This window comes from Heloderma suspectum, chromosome 3 (genome assembly GCF_057233095.1).
Source record: "Heloderma suspectum isolate Gila_16-S chromosome 3, 16-S_ref, whole genome shotgun sequence".
Taxonomy (NCBI): Eukaryota; Metazoa; Chordata; class Lepidosauria; order Squamata; family Helodermatidae; genus Heloderma; species Heloderma suspectum.
In genome coordinates, this window is record NC_139460.1 from 88,225,487 (window position 1) to 88,242,646 (window position 17,160).

Sequence of the window (17,160 nt, forward strand, 5' to 3'; positions counted from 1 at the left end):
CCATTTAATACACCCCTAAAATCCATAATTAAAAGAATAGTACAATTCCATTTTAGGAACAGCTCAAAATAAATGACTATGCTCACTTATTACAGAACTCAACCAAGAGCTGCTCTGTGCTTAAAGCAAGTGCCTAGCTTACGTGATCAGTGTTGTGGTGTTTGAAAGTAACATACTATCTACATAGACTCTTGGTCTAATGAAATATAGTACAAATATTCATACTAAGCATCAAGTTTTGATTTTCTCTGTTATGATGATAAATTCCACTTTCATTCAATATAGAAAAGATGTGCAATTTGTTTGCAGATCAGTCCTATACTCACCTTATGTGGGTTGCGGAGATATACTACTACTATGCCAGCAGAAAGGCCATCATTTCCAATGTGTGCTCACTCCCACCAGAGGGGTGGGGAAGAAAACACAATCAGAAAATACAAAATGATGGAAAAACAGCACCCACAACCACCGCATCTCTGCAAACTCCACCAGCGTCCACCAGTCAAGGACTCTATCTCTGCCGCCCACATGCTGCCCACACATGGAGAAAGCCAATGAACTCATGATGATGGAGACATGCCTCCAGCAGTCACCCCTGCATCATCACACACACCCACAACATACAATATGATACCAGAGCAGTCTCAAGCCATTAGCCCCAGTGGCACACCCAACAACAAACCCACTGCATGCCAGTCCCAGGCATCCCTACGCACAGGAGTTCAAATCCATTTATGCTCCTCACAACCACTGTTTTGGAGCACAACACACAAAGGGAAGGAAGGATTAGCCACAAAACTCAGAACCCACATAGCTTCCTGTGTAGAGAATAGACACAGCTCTCCTGGGACAAGGGTTCAAAGATCCACCTAGGGAGGGAAAGTCTATGGTAAACTGCTAGGGTCCATCCTCTACCATGCTAGAGCTGCTCCTTGATCTATTACTGTGCTGTCTCTTGAGACACAGATATCTTCAATGGCTAGGTGTGCCATTTACCAGCTTCAGCTGCTATGACAGCTACTGGCCATTCCAGAACAAGGATAGCTTGACCACTGTAGTCCACGTACTGCTAACCTTAAAACTGGATTACTGTAATGTGCTTTATGTGGGGTTGCCCTTAAGGCTGGACTGGAAGCTGCAGTTGATGCAGAATGCAGCAGCCAGGTTGGTAAAGGGAGCGGCTCATGACCAGCAAACTACACCTATGCTGAGGGAACTGCACTGGCTGCTGTTATACTTCTGGGTCAGGTTTACGCTTTAAAAAGCCTTCAATATTCAGGACCAGGAAGGATACTTAAAGAGATTGCCTGACTCCCTCCCTACTTGCCTGTTTGGTTGCTGTGCTCATCAGCAGATACCTTCCTGGCAGTGCTTAAGATATTGGAGATCCGGTCCATGATGGCTTGGAAAGGGGCCTTTAGTATCACAGTGCCCACTCTCTGGAACTCCCTACCAGTACAAATTAGACAGGCACAGACCCTTCTGGGTTTTCAGTGCCAACTGAAAACTTACTTGTTACAACAAGCTTTCCTAGAATGGTGATCTCATCATCCTTGTTGTCATGCTACTCTCTCTTCTTTTATGCAGCATTTTATTATGGTTTTACACTGTATTGTTTGTATATCACTTAGAAATATATTTTTAATGCAAGCAATTCATAAATATGGGTAGATAAAATAATAAACAAATAACGTTTCAAAAGCGTATTTCCCTTCATGCAATGGGACTTCCCCATCCCCTCCTCCCCCCTGCAGCCTGCTGCGCATCCCTGAAATCTGCTCCAGAAAGTCACTGCAGGAGTGATAGGAATCCACTCCACTGGGGAATGCTGTTCCATCAGCAGACGAACACAACTGGATTTCACTCTTGGAGAATGGGAAATCCAGCAGAATATATGAACTTTCTTTTCTTTTTACCAAGTTAAATAATACATATAAAGAGAAATTATCACTAGCATGAAATCTTACCCATCAAGAAGATTCATTGTGGTTGATGTAACTTCAGCAAACAGAACCACTTTCCCAAGTTTCTGTGTGTGTAGATTTTCCATATATCTCTCAAGATTGAAATGTTCGGATGACAAAGCTGCCATTTTAGTAACTACTGGCATGAGTGAAGGTGTTACTTCTGTCTCTTTGCTGCAAGACGATACAAACTTAAGGGACACCTTGCTGGATGTAATTAATCCCTCTCCATTCACATTTTTTCCAAGCCACTCCAAAAGAGAACTATGGAGTTCCTGTTGGATATAAAACAAAATTATAGGACAATATGCTAAAAGTCTTATCCTTTTCAGCTTGGAGCACATCTTTTTTTACAAGGGGCACCTCTAAAATGATCGTGTCTGTGCCTTTGCCTACACATGCTTATCAGCACATACGGATTTAAAGTCAATTTGGAACAGTTCATGCCCAAGATTTGATGCAATAGCCATCCATGTATTATGCCACAACTCATACAAAAATTCCCTTTTGCTCTATCAAAAACAACAAATAAACTTTTATGAAAAGGCTCTTCATGTCCATCAATGTTAAAGCCTCCGTACAGCTGCTGTCACAACAGGTGGTAGCTTAGAAAATTGCAAAGTGATTGAATCTTTTTAAAGAACTGTTCCTTGCTTAAGTTTAAAATCACAAAGCCAACAATGTTACTTCAAAGTAGCTTTTTCAGCCAGATGGTCAAATATCCTTTATTAAGTTTAACAGATTTTAATATGTTGAAGCGTTATTCTTTGTTGGGGGTGGTGAAGCTTATAATGTACAATATATAACATGTATTAAAATAAGAGTATAAAGTAGTTCACAAAGTGCATTAAACATATGACAATGTTCTAACAGCAGATTTTAGAGGCAAAACTGAATCACCCCAATTCAGCACCAGTAGTTCTTTATTTTCTAATAACTGCCTTCTCCCAACTATTTTTATATATGAGAAGTGTCTGTTGGTCTCATACATGCATCATTTCTTTTGCCTCCCCTCCATGGATTATTTCCCCTATTAAACTGATCAGGCATATGGATAAAAAAATAGATATTAATAAAAATGGAACAAACATAACAGTTAACTAATTTTTCAAGCCCATGAATCAAAATAATACAAACTTGGCCCTACAGCTAATTGCTTTGATTCCAGAACTTGGAACTTAACATTATTAACAAGCTATAGACTGAGAGGTGTGCATTGTTTTGTGGCAGCCTCTAGTGGCCACTTAAATGAAAGGTGTTGGTACTAATGTTCAAATATCTGACCTTATATTCCCTTGAGACCTTGTCAGGAATACTACATAAAGCACAGAATTGTGAGACTGAGGTGGTACTACTACTTTAAAATCCCTGGCAATAATGACAGGAACCAGCGTCAGATTATGGGAAAGAACCCAAAACATATCAGTAGCTATTTGTGTTAAAATTAAATCATATTTAATTAGCTAAAGATGCATATATTTGCTTGGACTATATTTTACACAGACACCTGCAGCCATCTGAAAGTGCCATCGTAACAAATCCCTGTATGAATTTGATGACTTGGAAGGTGGCACTCTTCAAACACCTTATTAAAGTGCTATTAAAACTACATGCACATTTACATCAGTACTAATCTATCCTCAAATTGGTAGAATATTAGACAATACCTTAATTTAAGCAAGAATGTATTAAACCAAACCCTCACAAAGAAAGAATCTTAATTTATAATTTTCAAGTGTTCTGAAATGATTTTATGTACACAAATTAAAACCTACTTTTTTCTTTTAAAATGGATATTAGAACTAGTATTTTCCATACTGTGAAGCAGTCTTCCCTAAGCAGCCATAGGCACTGAAGCCCAATTTGATTATACATCTTCTTAAGCCTGCAATTAGTAACATGGACACTTGTATGCAATCCCCCACTTTTTGCACTGAAGGTAGTTCTGACATAAGAGCTCCCACTTTTTCCATTTTACTGTGCTTGGCTAGACTGCTTTCTCAGGCTCAATTTCCCTTTTTATTTTTGATGTAATAGAGGCTGTTTTTAATCTCATTGGTTTCATGTGTGACTATTTCAAGTTACTGCATCCCTTCAACAGAACTACTGTACGTATGCAACAATTCAGGGAAAAAGTTAGAAGGCAACAGCTTCATTATTATGGTAAATATCAACTAGCACCACACGACATTCACCACGTGAAATTGAAAATGGAAAAATTCTCTCATGATTGTGTCAAAGAAAACACAACCATACAAAACAAGTCTGAAGAATCTTACATTATATCACATACTTATGTAGCCTTGTTTTCCTGCCAGGGAGCAAGCCAGTGCTATTTAATTTGCAGAGACTCACTTTGACAAATTTTGAAGCATCCTGGTTTCCAAATTGAATACAAATTGTATACACAATATAAGAGCTGGTTCAGGCACCACTTTTTAAAATTGGCACAGATTTTAAGTCCCAACCATAAAATCCAGTGTCAAAATTGGTTTGAATAATTCAGTGTGCAGCAGTTTCATGATCATTTCAATCTGAAGGCAAGTGGCAGTGACGTCATCTAACTCGCTTTCCCAAACAGTTGTTCTCCAGATGTTTTGGACTTCAACTCCCCTCAGCACCAGACAGCATGGCCAATGGTGAGGAATTCTGGGAGTTGTAGTCCAAAACTTCTGGAAGTGATACTGACACCAGTATTATAAGGTTTAGTTAAAAAATAACATAACCGTTGTAAATAAGCAACTGGAACCCTGTAAGGAAAAACCCACTGGGAGACAATTTGGAGTAGAGCAATGGCAAGTTAGGAAAAGTTTAAGCACAAATACAATGTCTGCTGCAATAATTAAGCACCAAATTTGAACATGTTAAAACTAATGAAGGTTTTTCAAAGAATGGGTACTATTCAAATTATGACATGATTATAGTACACACACAAAAATAAGGTTTAAAAATGGAATCAAACGATGAAGCTTTATTTTTATTTCCTTAAAGGTTAATTTTCAAGAATTTAGATGAATGATCATCTAGAAGAAAAATATAAACCCTATATAAACATTTTTAATTTTAACTTTTACACAGCAGATGACTGCTCACTTCCAGTACAGATATGGGATCCTTGTAATAACCAATAATTTTAAGCTTATGGAAACATTGGCAAAAATCTATAAAACTTAGTAGACATATTGCTTGAGCTTAAAGTAAATTCTGTAAGACCGTATGTTTATTAAAATTTGTTAACTGCCAGTTCAAGACTATACACAAAGGCAGAATTGCAGCACTTTAGTGAAAACTATGAATAACTCATTTCTAACATGGTTGATTTTATAGGCATCACACCTTCATATAGCTAAACTGTTATTTTTGTAGCTTATTTTCACATGTTTAAAGTTTGGTTCAAGCATCACCCTTTTTCAAATTTAGAAAGGCCTACAAATTTATCAATAATGCCTTTGACTGAAAAAGTACTACATTTTGGGTCTGAACACCATGAAGAAATTAAAATGCTGCACATACTTTACTTGCTATATTACACCCAGACATATAAAAGTGAAACTGTCAAATGTCATCTGGAGACATTCCATGTCATTCTTCCAATCCAAAAGAAACATATTGCCTTCTAAAATGGTAGCAATAGAAATCTCATGTTGGCCTGGGGGTGGGGTGCGGGGGATGGTGGCAATATCAGCAACTGACACAGACAATACTTGAAACTGACAATGGTGAAAAATTGGTCTGCTAATAAAAAAGGACATTTGGATATGATCTGAACACAGAGGAGGAGATGTGATTGGGGATCTTCCCTCCCCACTCCCAGCCGTCACAGAAACTTTTGCTTAGGAGGTAGCAAATGGAGAAGGAGAAAAGGAGGCATGCTGGTGGGAGAGGAGGGAAGAGGCTGGGATACGCGGTATCCTATGGCCTCTCCAGTCTCCTCCCACCGAAAGGTAAGTCAGCTAGACAGGTTCAGAGGCCAGTCTAGTTGCTTTTTGTATTTTAAACGGAAGAACTGAGGTGAAATAGTCTCTGTCCTCCTCTGGCCTTGCCTCGCTCTTGCCCACAGGGCATGGATAGACGCAATCCACAGGAATGCAACCTTATTTTCCAGTTGGGTGCTGTATTCCAAAACAACTGGAAGGCACCAGGTCGGGAAGGCTGTGTTATTAAGATCAGCAGGAGAAGCCCTCTTGAAGGCACCCCTTGGGCATGTGGGTAAGGCTTTTCTCCTGTGTGGCTCCCAAATTCTGAAACACACTCCCTCTGGAGCTGCAACTGATACCCATTCTCTCTGTGTTCAGGAAGGGGGTCAAGACACATCTTTTTTACTTGGCTTTCAAAATTGTTTTAATGATTTTTAATGTTGTTTTATCTGATTATTCTATATTTTGAATGTTTTGTACACCACCTTGGCTGGTTTCAGAGAGGTAGTATAGAAATACAATAAATAAATAAATAAATAAATAAGGAAGGACCTCTGAAGGAGGCGCTCTCTCTGAAGGAGAAAGCAAACCTAGATAGATTTTGGGATCTAATCTGGGTAACGTGTCATAACGTTATCCAGGTTAAATTTTAAATTAAGTTAACAGATATGCTTATACTGAAACAATAAAAAGCAAACATCAGTTCTCACTTCTTTTAAAATTCAAGGTGTGCAGAAGATATAGCTTAAATGCAATAAGTTTAGCTTCTAAGGATTCACAAAATACAAGCTATGGAACCATGACCATTTATGACATATAGCAGACTCTTCATAATCAATATACTTTTTGCCTCACAAGGCCACATATGTTGCATTACTAATGTGGGCTGCCATCTGAAATTAATGTAGAAGAGAAGTGAGCATAGGGACCAACTAAATAGTCTAAGTATTGGGAAACCTCTCTAAGCCTGCAATCCTATACAAATATACCTGGGAGTAAGGTTCATTGAACTTAATAGGACATACTCGAGTAGACATGCATAGGATTGTGCTGTAAGGCAGGCAAGCGTACCTCAGCCTCTCTAAAACTAAACAGGAAAATTTCATACTTCAGGAGGAAATCTCAACCAGAGTTCATTAACAAGCCAAGCTGCCACTGAAGATCTGAAATTCTACTTGAGATTCATTCCAAATGTAAAGATCTTTTCAATGGCTTATTTTTGAAGATCCAAGACTATGCTAGTCTATATTGTGCTACAGGGTATTTCTGTGCATAAACATGTAGATGTTAATATAATAGAATCATAGTAAAGATGATTGTGCTACGCTTGGGCTTTGTAAGGTGCACTCTGGTTTACTTTCTCTCACTCAGTGCTGTGAGAACAGTCTGGAAGCAATCTTCCTAGCAGCTGCTCTCATCAACAAACTGTTTATTGTAAGAAAGTGGTTAGGTCAAAGGCTAAACATCATCCTAAGCTGAAAACATACATTATAAAAATTAATACCGTTCATGCATATGAAAACAGTCTCTTATACAAAGAGAGAAACGTGTTCATCTCAGCAGTGCCCAAAGACTATTGAAGAAATTCTCCAGTATTTGAATTAGTACTTTAAAATGAAAGCAACTGCTAATTTCCTTTCAACATTTCATAAATAAATAATTTTTACCAAGTAGCCACAATAAAATTGCATGTAACCTGTGTTTTACGCTCAAAACCATACCTTGATTTTAGAAGATTAAAACATTTTGGCAAACTGTCAGTGATGTCTCTTTCAGTCACAAAGACTGCAGACTTGCCGTCATACAGGATTAAGTTTGCCACAGCTATTTTAGCAAATTATAATAGCATTTCACGGTACTGAAAAAGCTATCAGTCATTGACAAAAAAAATGGATAGTGAATCTTTTACTGCACTCATTTTAATTACATTATAGACAGTAAGTTGTCTTGGAACAATTCAATATGGCAATTCTTTTTAGAGTTGTGCTTTAAAAACATTTCCATGATAGGATTTGGGTTGCAAATACATCATAAGTCATTTTCTTAAATCTCATTCTAATGTGCCAAAGAGAAGATGGTGCAATATAAATCTTTTATTGTTTGATATCTGCCACTAGTATTACAGAATATTGGGAATTTAAATACAGAATTTATTTTCAGTTAAATCATAAATTAAATCCCCTTAAGTTTTCAGGTAAAACATAAATTCCATTATTTCAGGGATTCACAATGTAATTCCTCAGTGTAAAGCACACTGAGCAATAACAACTGAGATTCATTATAGAGATGTTTGAGAGGAGTATAAATCCTATTTATATAACTATGACTGTATCCAAATCGGCAGGTTTTCAAACAATCTGAACTTTAGAACTGTATGAATATTTTGTACATACGTTTTGCAATCTGTCAACTATTGTTCTTCTTTTTCGTCCCACTTTCAGGGCTTTCTGCCTGAAGGCATGTGCTATGGTACAGAGCTATGAACATTTGGTCTGGACAGAAGTCTTGCACTGTTCCTTTTGCTGGACATTTCCTGCCCCCTCTCCATTATGAGATCCTTTTTCTTTTTTATTGTGAACTTGCACAACTGTATCTGTGTACTCATCCCCATAGCTTCCTCACTAATTTATTTCAGCAGACACTAAAACTGCCTACTTGATTCCAACTCTGGACTGTGTACCTTTTTAAAAGGCCTATTGCACCTAATAAATTGAGATATATATGAATGCAAAAGTGCTACTGCTCAAATTCAGGATTATTAAACAGCAAAAAACAAAGCCTGCAATTCTGGTGTCATGTGAAGATTATTAGCACTGGATGCAAGAGACAAAAGCTAAATGAAAACAAGAATTCACAACACACCTCAAGTCAGAAATGGCTTTATCAATCACATCTGTACGTCAAGTTATTTTTTATTAAACACACTTTGCCAAAAAATAATGCAAAATAAAAGGGAAATACAGCATGTTTATTAGAACTATTTATTTCATAAAGCATGCTAAATGCGTGCTGATGAAGTGATTTGCCAAAGTAGTAACAAAGCACAGTTTCTAGTTGCCTCACCTCCTTCATCGGGTTAAAGTCTAGAACAGTACTATAAAAGCCACTATTAGTTCTCAACCACTTTTACAATACCTGGTTACAATATATTCCACATACTGGTTCCAAATGTCAACAAATCATGCAGGGTATATGATATACAATATTGGGAAAGGATTACATTGTGTGATCTGAGTTGTACCCCAAGTTCAATGTACATCTCCCAAGAAGAAAAATTAATGTTCCGTATTCTATATTCTATGATACAACATAATCCATATAGCTTTTTAAAAGTGCATGTAATTAAATCAAAGATATATTTTAAATTTTCTAAAACATTCAGGATAAATTGTATAAAATGATACTTTCAAATTGCTTTTAGAAGAAGGGTATACTTGCTCTTCCCAAACTCATATATTTATACCAAGAACTATATTTCAAAATACAGGCTCCCTACTCATCTGCAAACTTAATATGTAATCATGGTCAGTTCCCCATCTATAAAATACTGACAATAGTAATAATTTTGATAATTATCACAGTATTGAGAGCTAACAAATAAACCTCAGGCACTGTTGTGAAAATGAGTGAGCTAAAGTTTGCTTTAAACACCTCACTCACTCGTTCTATAAGAATAATTGAAATAATGAAATAAAGTGATACCACAATAAAAAGGTAAAGGTAAAAAGCATAATCTAATATGATACATTTAGTATTTCAAATCATCTTAAGCTAATTGGAATAGACACTTGACATAGCTTTATACATCACAGCTGAAGTACAAAATTATCTTTTTTTGACTATGAATAGAAAGCCAAATAAGATGACCAGTGAAAGTAAAGGGGGGCAAGGCAAGCACAAGCATGTGCCTATATTCTCTAGAGTCTTTTCTCAGTTTCAGCATCCGGACTAAAAGTAGCAATTTCATTTTAAAAAGTCATTTATATATTTAAAAAAAAGCCTTTTGACTACTGCATGCATCACCATGCACCAGTGGTCAGTAATAGGTGCCCACAAAATCACAATAAAAATTATAAAGGTGGTTTAAAGCCAGAGGTTTCCACCATATGCTGAAGAGGCAACTCATACCTCAGTTTAAATTTAACTGCGCAATTCAGCTACAATGGAAACCCATGCCCCCATTCTATGAAAGGTTGTTTCCCATGTGGCTTCCTTCAGTCATGTATTCTGGCTATAAATATGGACATCACATTTTAATTTTGAAGGCTTTCACTTGTCCTGCTAGTACTATAGTTGGAAAGCAAATTACAACAACAATGTACACAAAGACCAAACAAAGCAGGATAGTGGTCAAAAAAATTTAAGAACCACTGCCATATGTAATAAATATTAAAAATGCAAGAATCAGATAGACTGCTAAAGAGCTACTATAGCAGGAAGTTGAAAGACTGCTGAAGAACTCCTATAAAAGTTAAAAAATGCAGAAGTGCTACCCTCAAACATAAAAAACCCCGATCACTAGTATAGCAAGAATATTAACAAAGAAAAGTGAATGTGAAGATTTCAACTGTGTTCCCTTTGAAGTGCCTCACCATGATGGTGGCTCTTCTCCCCTCCCCTCCCCTCCCCATCCTATGAGAACCTTGCTATGCAGACTGCTTCTGTAGGCAGCTGCCAGAGAATCCTGGACACTTTGCGGCTGTTCGTGGTGGTAGCCACAAGAGAAGTACAATTATTTTAATTCAATTGTAAGTACAGAGGCTGAGGTCTGGTTGTTTATTTACTTCACTGGCAATTTAGAAGACAGGAAAGACGGTTTCTTGCCCAACTGGTTTACCTGCTCTGGAGGAGGAGTTCCCTCATCTCTTTTATACCAATTAGTTTACAGCTCAACATTAGAGTGAATTGATTTTTTAAAATAAATTCAGCTATTTCAGTAGCTGTTGAGTAAACATTATAGATTCTACTTTTTAAATGTTTTTGTTATATGCAGGAGGGTAAAACTAGAATCCTTCTAGATTCTTTTGGTTAGTAGAACGTTGATCAGAGCCTGCTTCAGCTGGACTGTCTCTCCTCAGCATGGGGCCAACTACTGTGGGAAGGATCCTCATGGTTACAATTTTTTAACCACTGTGCTTCCCCCCGCAAAAAATGCATAAAAGCAGTATTTTAAGTTTAGTATGTATTTTTTTAAATGCATATGACATTCAAAGTAGCTCTGAACTTCACATTTAAGATTTGAATGATGTGCCAACAATCTAACTTATCTATGAACTATGCTCTTCTCTCTTGCTGCGTTTACATTTTTAGCTTTCTTCTGCTGGTAATTCTGAACACATACACTAACCACCACCCAAAACCAACTTCACAAAAGGTCATAAATGAAACGGCTTTTAGGAACCTACGTTTTGTCCCAAAGTTCTTCCCACCAAGCCCAGAATGCACACCTACATCCTTAGCATGTCCACATGTGGGCAGAAAATTTGAATATCATGTATGGCTGTAAAATTCAAAATACACAAGCCCTAGTGATGTGGATGAGCCTCCCCTCCCAACAAATCTGGGATTCAGTCTTGTAATTTGGACCGATATACAAGCGATTCAAACATTATATCCATACATGGAAATCTGGAGATGTTGGAGACAGGTAGGGCAGATGCAACAGTTGGGCGTGGTAAGAAGGTGTGAACTTGCTTCTCCATTGCACATATGGAAAAGATTAAGGATGTATAATCTGAACAAGGCCTCTCCACTTCTCTGTCAGGTGAATTCACTTGTAAGTTATCAGTAGAACTTTTGAGCAGCAATAACAACTTTACAACTCAGTTTACACCAGATACATAGTATAAAACATTTTGTACTTCTCTTCTTACACAGTTTAGTAATTCTTATTTATAATTGCAATTGATGCTCAGATGCCCAGGTGCAGTTTGAACTTGGTTATGCACAGAGACAGCCCATAGCCATTTCCACCATCATGGCAATGATAATGATAACAGAAATGGCTATTATTATTATTATTATTATTATTATTATTATTATTAAATGTATTATTCGCCCATCTGGCTGGTCACCCAGCCACTCTGGGCGATGTACAACATACAATAAAACAGTTTAAAACAATAAAATTCTACAATAAAACATTTTCTAAAATACCCTAACCCACCCCAAATGCCTGCCTGAACAACCACGTTTTTAATGCACGACGGAAGCTCATTAAAGAGCGGGCATGGTGGAGTTCCATAGGGAGGGAGTTCCACAGAGTGGGAGCCACCACAGAAAAGGTCCTCTCCCTCGTCCCCACCAGTCTAGCTGTCCTGGCTGATGGGACAGAGAGGCCATCCGAGGCTGATCTTGTTAAGTGGCCTGTCTGGTGCTGCTGGAGGCGCTCCTTAAGATAGGCTGGGCCGGAACCATATAGGGTTTTAAAGGTCAAAACCAACACCTTGAATTTGGCCCGGAAAACAACTGGTAACCAGTGCAACTCCTTCAGCACTGGAGTGATGTGATCTCGCCGGCGGCTGCCTTTAATCAGGCGAGCCGCCGTGTTCTGTACCAGCTGCAGTTTCCGAACCGTCTTCAAGGGTAACCCCACGTAGAGCGCATTAAAGTAGTCTAAACGAGAGGAGACCAGGGCATGTACTACCGATGGGAGCAGATGGTCGGGAAGGAAGGGGCGCAGCCGCTGTATCAGATGGAGTTCATACAGCGCTGTCCGGCTCACAGCTGACACCTGAGCCTCCATGGACACCTGGGAGTCCAAAATGACCCCCAGGCTGCGGACCTGGTCTTTCAAGGGTAGCCGTACCCCATTCAACAGCAGGTCAACTTCCCCCAACCTCCTCTTGTCTCCCACCAAAAGTACCTCAGTCTTGTCAGGGTTCAGCTTCAGCTTATTCCTCCCCATCCAGCCACTCACCGTCTCCAGACATTTGGACAGGGATTCTACAGCCAACCTTGGTGAAGATTTGAATGAGAGGTAGAGCTGCGTGTCATCTGCATATTGATGACACTGCACGCCAAACCTCCTGATGATAGCCCCCAGCGGCTTCACATAGATGTTAAATAGCATCGGAGAGAGGATGGAACCCTGTGGCACCCCACAAGTAAGTGGCCACGGGTCCGAAACCTCCTCTCCCAGAGCTACCCTCTGGTACCTGCCGAAGAGGAAGGACCGGAACCACTGCAATACGGTGTTTCCAATGCTCAACCCCTCCAGGCGGTCCAGGAGGCTACCGTGGTCAACGGTATCAAAAGCCGCTGAGAGGTCGAGGAGAACAAGGAAGGAGCATTCACCCCTATCCAGAGGCCTCAGCTACCTCTGCATACAACCAGGTTTACACTGATTTTTTCCACTTAATTCCATACACAAGAGGGACTACAAAAACTAGTAGGCTTGCATATGTGAACTAGCCCTATATCAAAAAAATTAATTTTTTTAAAAATGGCAGATTACCTAGCTCAGGGGTCCCCAACCTTTTTAGACACATTTGGGAATTTGAGAAAGTCCTGTGGATGCCACCACAAAATAGCTCCCATGGAGGATGTGGCTAGTCACATAATGGCTGCTATGGGGGCCAGGAAAGTCAAAAGGGGTGGTGGTGGTGGTGGGGAGAAATAGTGACTGGGGCTAGAAATAGGCTAGAGACTGGGGGGGGGACAGCAAGACAAAAGGGTAGAGGGGAGAGAAAGAACAATGCTAGAGGCTAGGAGGGGGAGAAACAGAGGTAAAGAGGTGGGGGGAGAAATGATGAGGCTAGAGGCTGCGAGTGGAGAAAAACAGCAAGACAAAGCATGAGTGAGAGAGAAAGAGCAAGGCTAGGGACTAGGAAGGGAGAGAAAGAAGGTCAGGGGAAGGGAAGGAAGAGAAATAGTGAGCAAAGGGGTTGGGTGGAGAGAAATAGCAAGGCTAGAGGCTGGGACTGGAGAGAGAGAGAGAGAGAGAGAGAGAGAAGGGGAAAGGTCTGTGGGGTCAGAAAACAACTCTTTCCTTCTCTTCCTGCTTGCTGAACAGCGACAGGTTCAGGAACAGGAAGGAAAACCTGGAGCCCTAATGTTTTTCAAGTTTTGTATTTTCTTGTTTTTCAAGTTTTTCCTTTATCTGGAGGAGGGTCTTTCTCAGGGTTTTAGGATTCCATTTCTGGGCCAGCGCTGGGCCCAAATTTCCCAGAATCAGAAATCTATTGCCGGCTTGGAGCATGTGGTCAGGGAGAAGATCGATAAAGAGGTGGCCGTGGGGAGGATCACTGGCCCGTTCGACTCCCCACCCTTCCCCAACCTGAGAGTGTCCCCTTTGGGCTTAGTGCCAAAGAAGGTGGGGGTGGAGTACAGGTTGATTCACAACCTATCTTTCCCTAGGGGCGGGTCAGTGAATGATGCCATCCCCGAACACCTGTGCTCAGTTCATTACACCTCCTTCAATGCCGCAGTCACAATGGTGAAGGCCTTACGGCCCGGGGCCCTCATGGGGAAATGCAATATCAAATCTACATTTCGCTTGTTGCCTATCTGTTCTGAGGATTTTGACCTGTTAGGGTTCAGCTTTCAAGGCCAATTCTATGTAGACAGAGCTCTCCCCTTGGGGTGTTTGGTGTCCTGTGCCATGTTCGAGAAGTTCAGTTCCTTCTTGGGAGTGGGCCTTGAGGGACAGGACTGGGTCTCCGAGTTCGGTAAACTACCTAGATGATTTTTTATTTGCGGGCCCGAGCGGTTCCTCTCAGTGTGCATATCTAATGCAGGAGTTTTCCGCCCTAGCGGAGGAACTGGGTGTTCCTTTGGTGATGGAGAAGACCGAGGGCCCTTCTTCCTCCATCATGTTCTTGGGAATTGAGATGGACTTGGTGAACCAATCTTGTAGGCTCCCCGCTGCCAAGCTCTTGGCCCTTAAAGGCAGGATCTTGGGTATGTTGGGTTCTAGGAAAATAACGCTGCACACCCTTCAGGACGTGGATGGACACCTCAATTTTGCCTACAAGGTAATTACACCTGGCAGGACATTTCTTCGATGCCTCTGCAACGCTATGCAGGGCCGTCTCTCTCACCACCAAGTCCGAGTATCGGCCACCATGAAAGACAACTTGCTCGTTTGGCTGCGCTTCCTCGACTCGTTTAATGGCATCTCTTTCTGGAGGAGAGAATTATTATTGGAGGCGGAGCTGCAAATACACTCAGACACATCTGGGGCCCTGGGATTTGCGGTCGTTTTCAGGTATCGCTGGTGCTCTGAGCGGTGGCCTGCAGATTGGTCGGACACGGGCATTAGCAAGGACCTGACCTTCTTGGAATTTTTCCCAATATACGTGGCAGCTCATCTGTGGGCCGAACAGCTGTCCAATTCCGTGGTGTACTTTTGGTGCGACAACCAGGCCACCGTCCAGGTCATAAATTCTTTGTCATCATGCAACCATAGGGTTATGGTTTTGGTACAGGCGTTCACATTACAATGCCTACACTTTAATATTCTGTTCCATGCATGGCATATTCCAGGCCTGGATAACACCATAGCTGATGCTTTGTCATGTAACTAGGTCCAGCGGTTTCAAGAACTGGCCCCTTGGCCATGGGAAGTGCCAGACACCATGCCAGCCACCCTTTGGGAGATTGGCTGGAAGAGGCAGAACGGGCCATCTTGCAGTCCATAGCCCCTAGCATGCGAGCTTCCTACACCAAAGCAGGTAGGGAGTTTTCTATCTTCAGGGCAGCACATGTAGCAGCTGTGGTCCATTCCGGTGCAGCACTTGCTCCAGTTCTGTGTACTCATAAGAGGGGCCTTTCCGCACAGACCATTGGCAGCAGGCTATCAGCACTGGCCTTCTGGTCTAAGATGAGAGGCGTCACTGACAACATGGCCAACTTCAGGTTCAGGTGGGTTATCCAGGGCTGGTCCAGGGAGCCCCTGGCACCTCCTGACTCCAGATGCCCTCCGTCACCAGATATACTACTTGGTTTGAAGGGGCAGTGGCCTTCTGTGTGTAACTCTCAGCACGAGGCCACATTGTTCCATGCTGCGGCGCTGACGGCATTTTTCAGCACGTTTAGGGTCTCCAAACTGGTGGTGGCTGCCAAGGGCGATTGGTCTGGGTGGGCATTGCAATTCAGTGACATCCAATTCTCTCAGCAGGTTGTCCACATATGGCTAAGGAAATCCAAGACTGGCCAAGCAGGGAGGGGGTTGACAGTGTCACTGTTCCCTGCCTCAGTACAGGAGCTATGCCCGGTCACCGCCTTGGGGGCATTCCTCAATGTGCGGGGGAATCTTCCTGGCCCTTTGTTTTGTCATATCGATGCTTCCCCCCTAACCAAATATCAATTCTGGATGGTCACCCAGCTGGCCTTGAAGGCTTTGGGCCTGCAAACATTCCATCAGAACACATTCATTTTGCATTGGGGCCGCTTCCACGGCTGCCTCATTAGGATTCACAATGGACAAAGTACAGTCAGTGGGCAGGTGGTGCTCCAAGGCGTATCGGGCTTATGTGAGGCCTCTGCCAGGACCCTAATTAAGTGAGACGCTGCTGTTCACATGTTGCTTTTCTGTTATCCTAGATGGCTGGAGAGCGTGGGAACTGGTGCAGGTGCTCATTTGTGGGCACAGCATGGTATTTTGGGCTGGTTGGAGGACCTCCTCGTCTAGCTGTGGATCCCAGCTCAGGTTCAGCTGGTTTGCCACCATTCAGTGGTTGGGCAGACGCAGCATGTGTTGGGAGCGCCTCCTGCCCACGTTTTTCCAGCAAGGGCTGGTGAAGGTCCCCCCGCAGGTTCTGGTTCTACACCTGAGGGGGAACAACTTGGGCTTGCTAAAAGGCAAGGCCCTGATCCTGCAAGCCTTGGACGATCTATGGCTGATTCAGCTCTGCTGGCCAGGGATTTCCATCATGTGGTCTTGCCTGCTACCAAGGTTGGCCTGGAGGGATGGTCTTGATCCCCGTCACTGGATAGGGCCCAGAAGAAAGTGAACAGGGAAACAGGGAACTTTCTTACCAGACAGGGTGATCAGACTATTTTACACTCAGACCTTTCTCATGCACAGAGGGAGCTCTAAAGGGACGACGGTGTTCATCTAACTGACTTGGGCAATGATGTCTTTTTGGCCGATCTGTAAAGGGGCATCCTGGAGTTTTTACAGCATGGGGGGGGGGAGAACGACTAAGCAGAAGCTTCTCATCCTCCTGTGGCAGTCCCGGGTGGCCACTTCGTTGGGGGATAGGGCCAGCCAGCATTCAAAGGCACTGCTTCAGATGACTGGTAAGGTCCGACGTTTCCAGATCAGGGTTTTGTGG

General features: G+C 41.7%; 1 protein-coding gene across 2 annotated transcripts in view; it reads right to left on the reverse strand.

Moving 5' to 3' along the window:
* HLCS (holocarboxylase synthetase) overlaps positions 1–17,160 on the reverse strand; it is a 164,994-nt gene that overhangs the window by 120,392 nt on the left and 27,442 nt on the right. For both annotated transcript variants that reach the window (XM_084843708.1, XM_084843709.1), the window contains exon 6: positions 1,968–2,239. In XM_084843708.1, the coding sequence (XP_084699834.1) occupies positions 1,968–2,239 (272 nt within the window). The remainder of the gene's footprint in view (positions 1–1,967; positions 2,240–17,160) is intronic.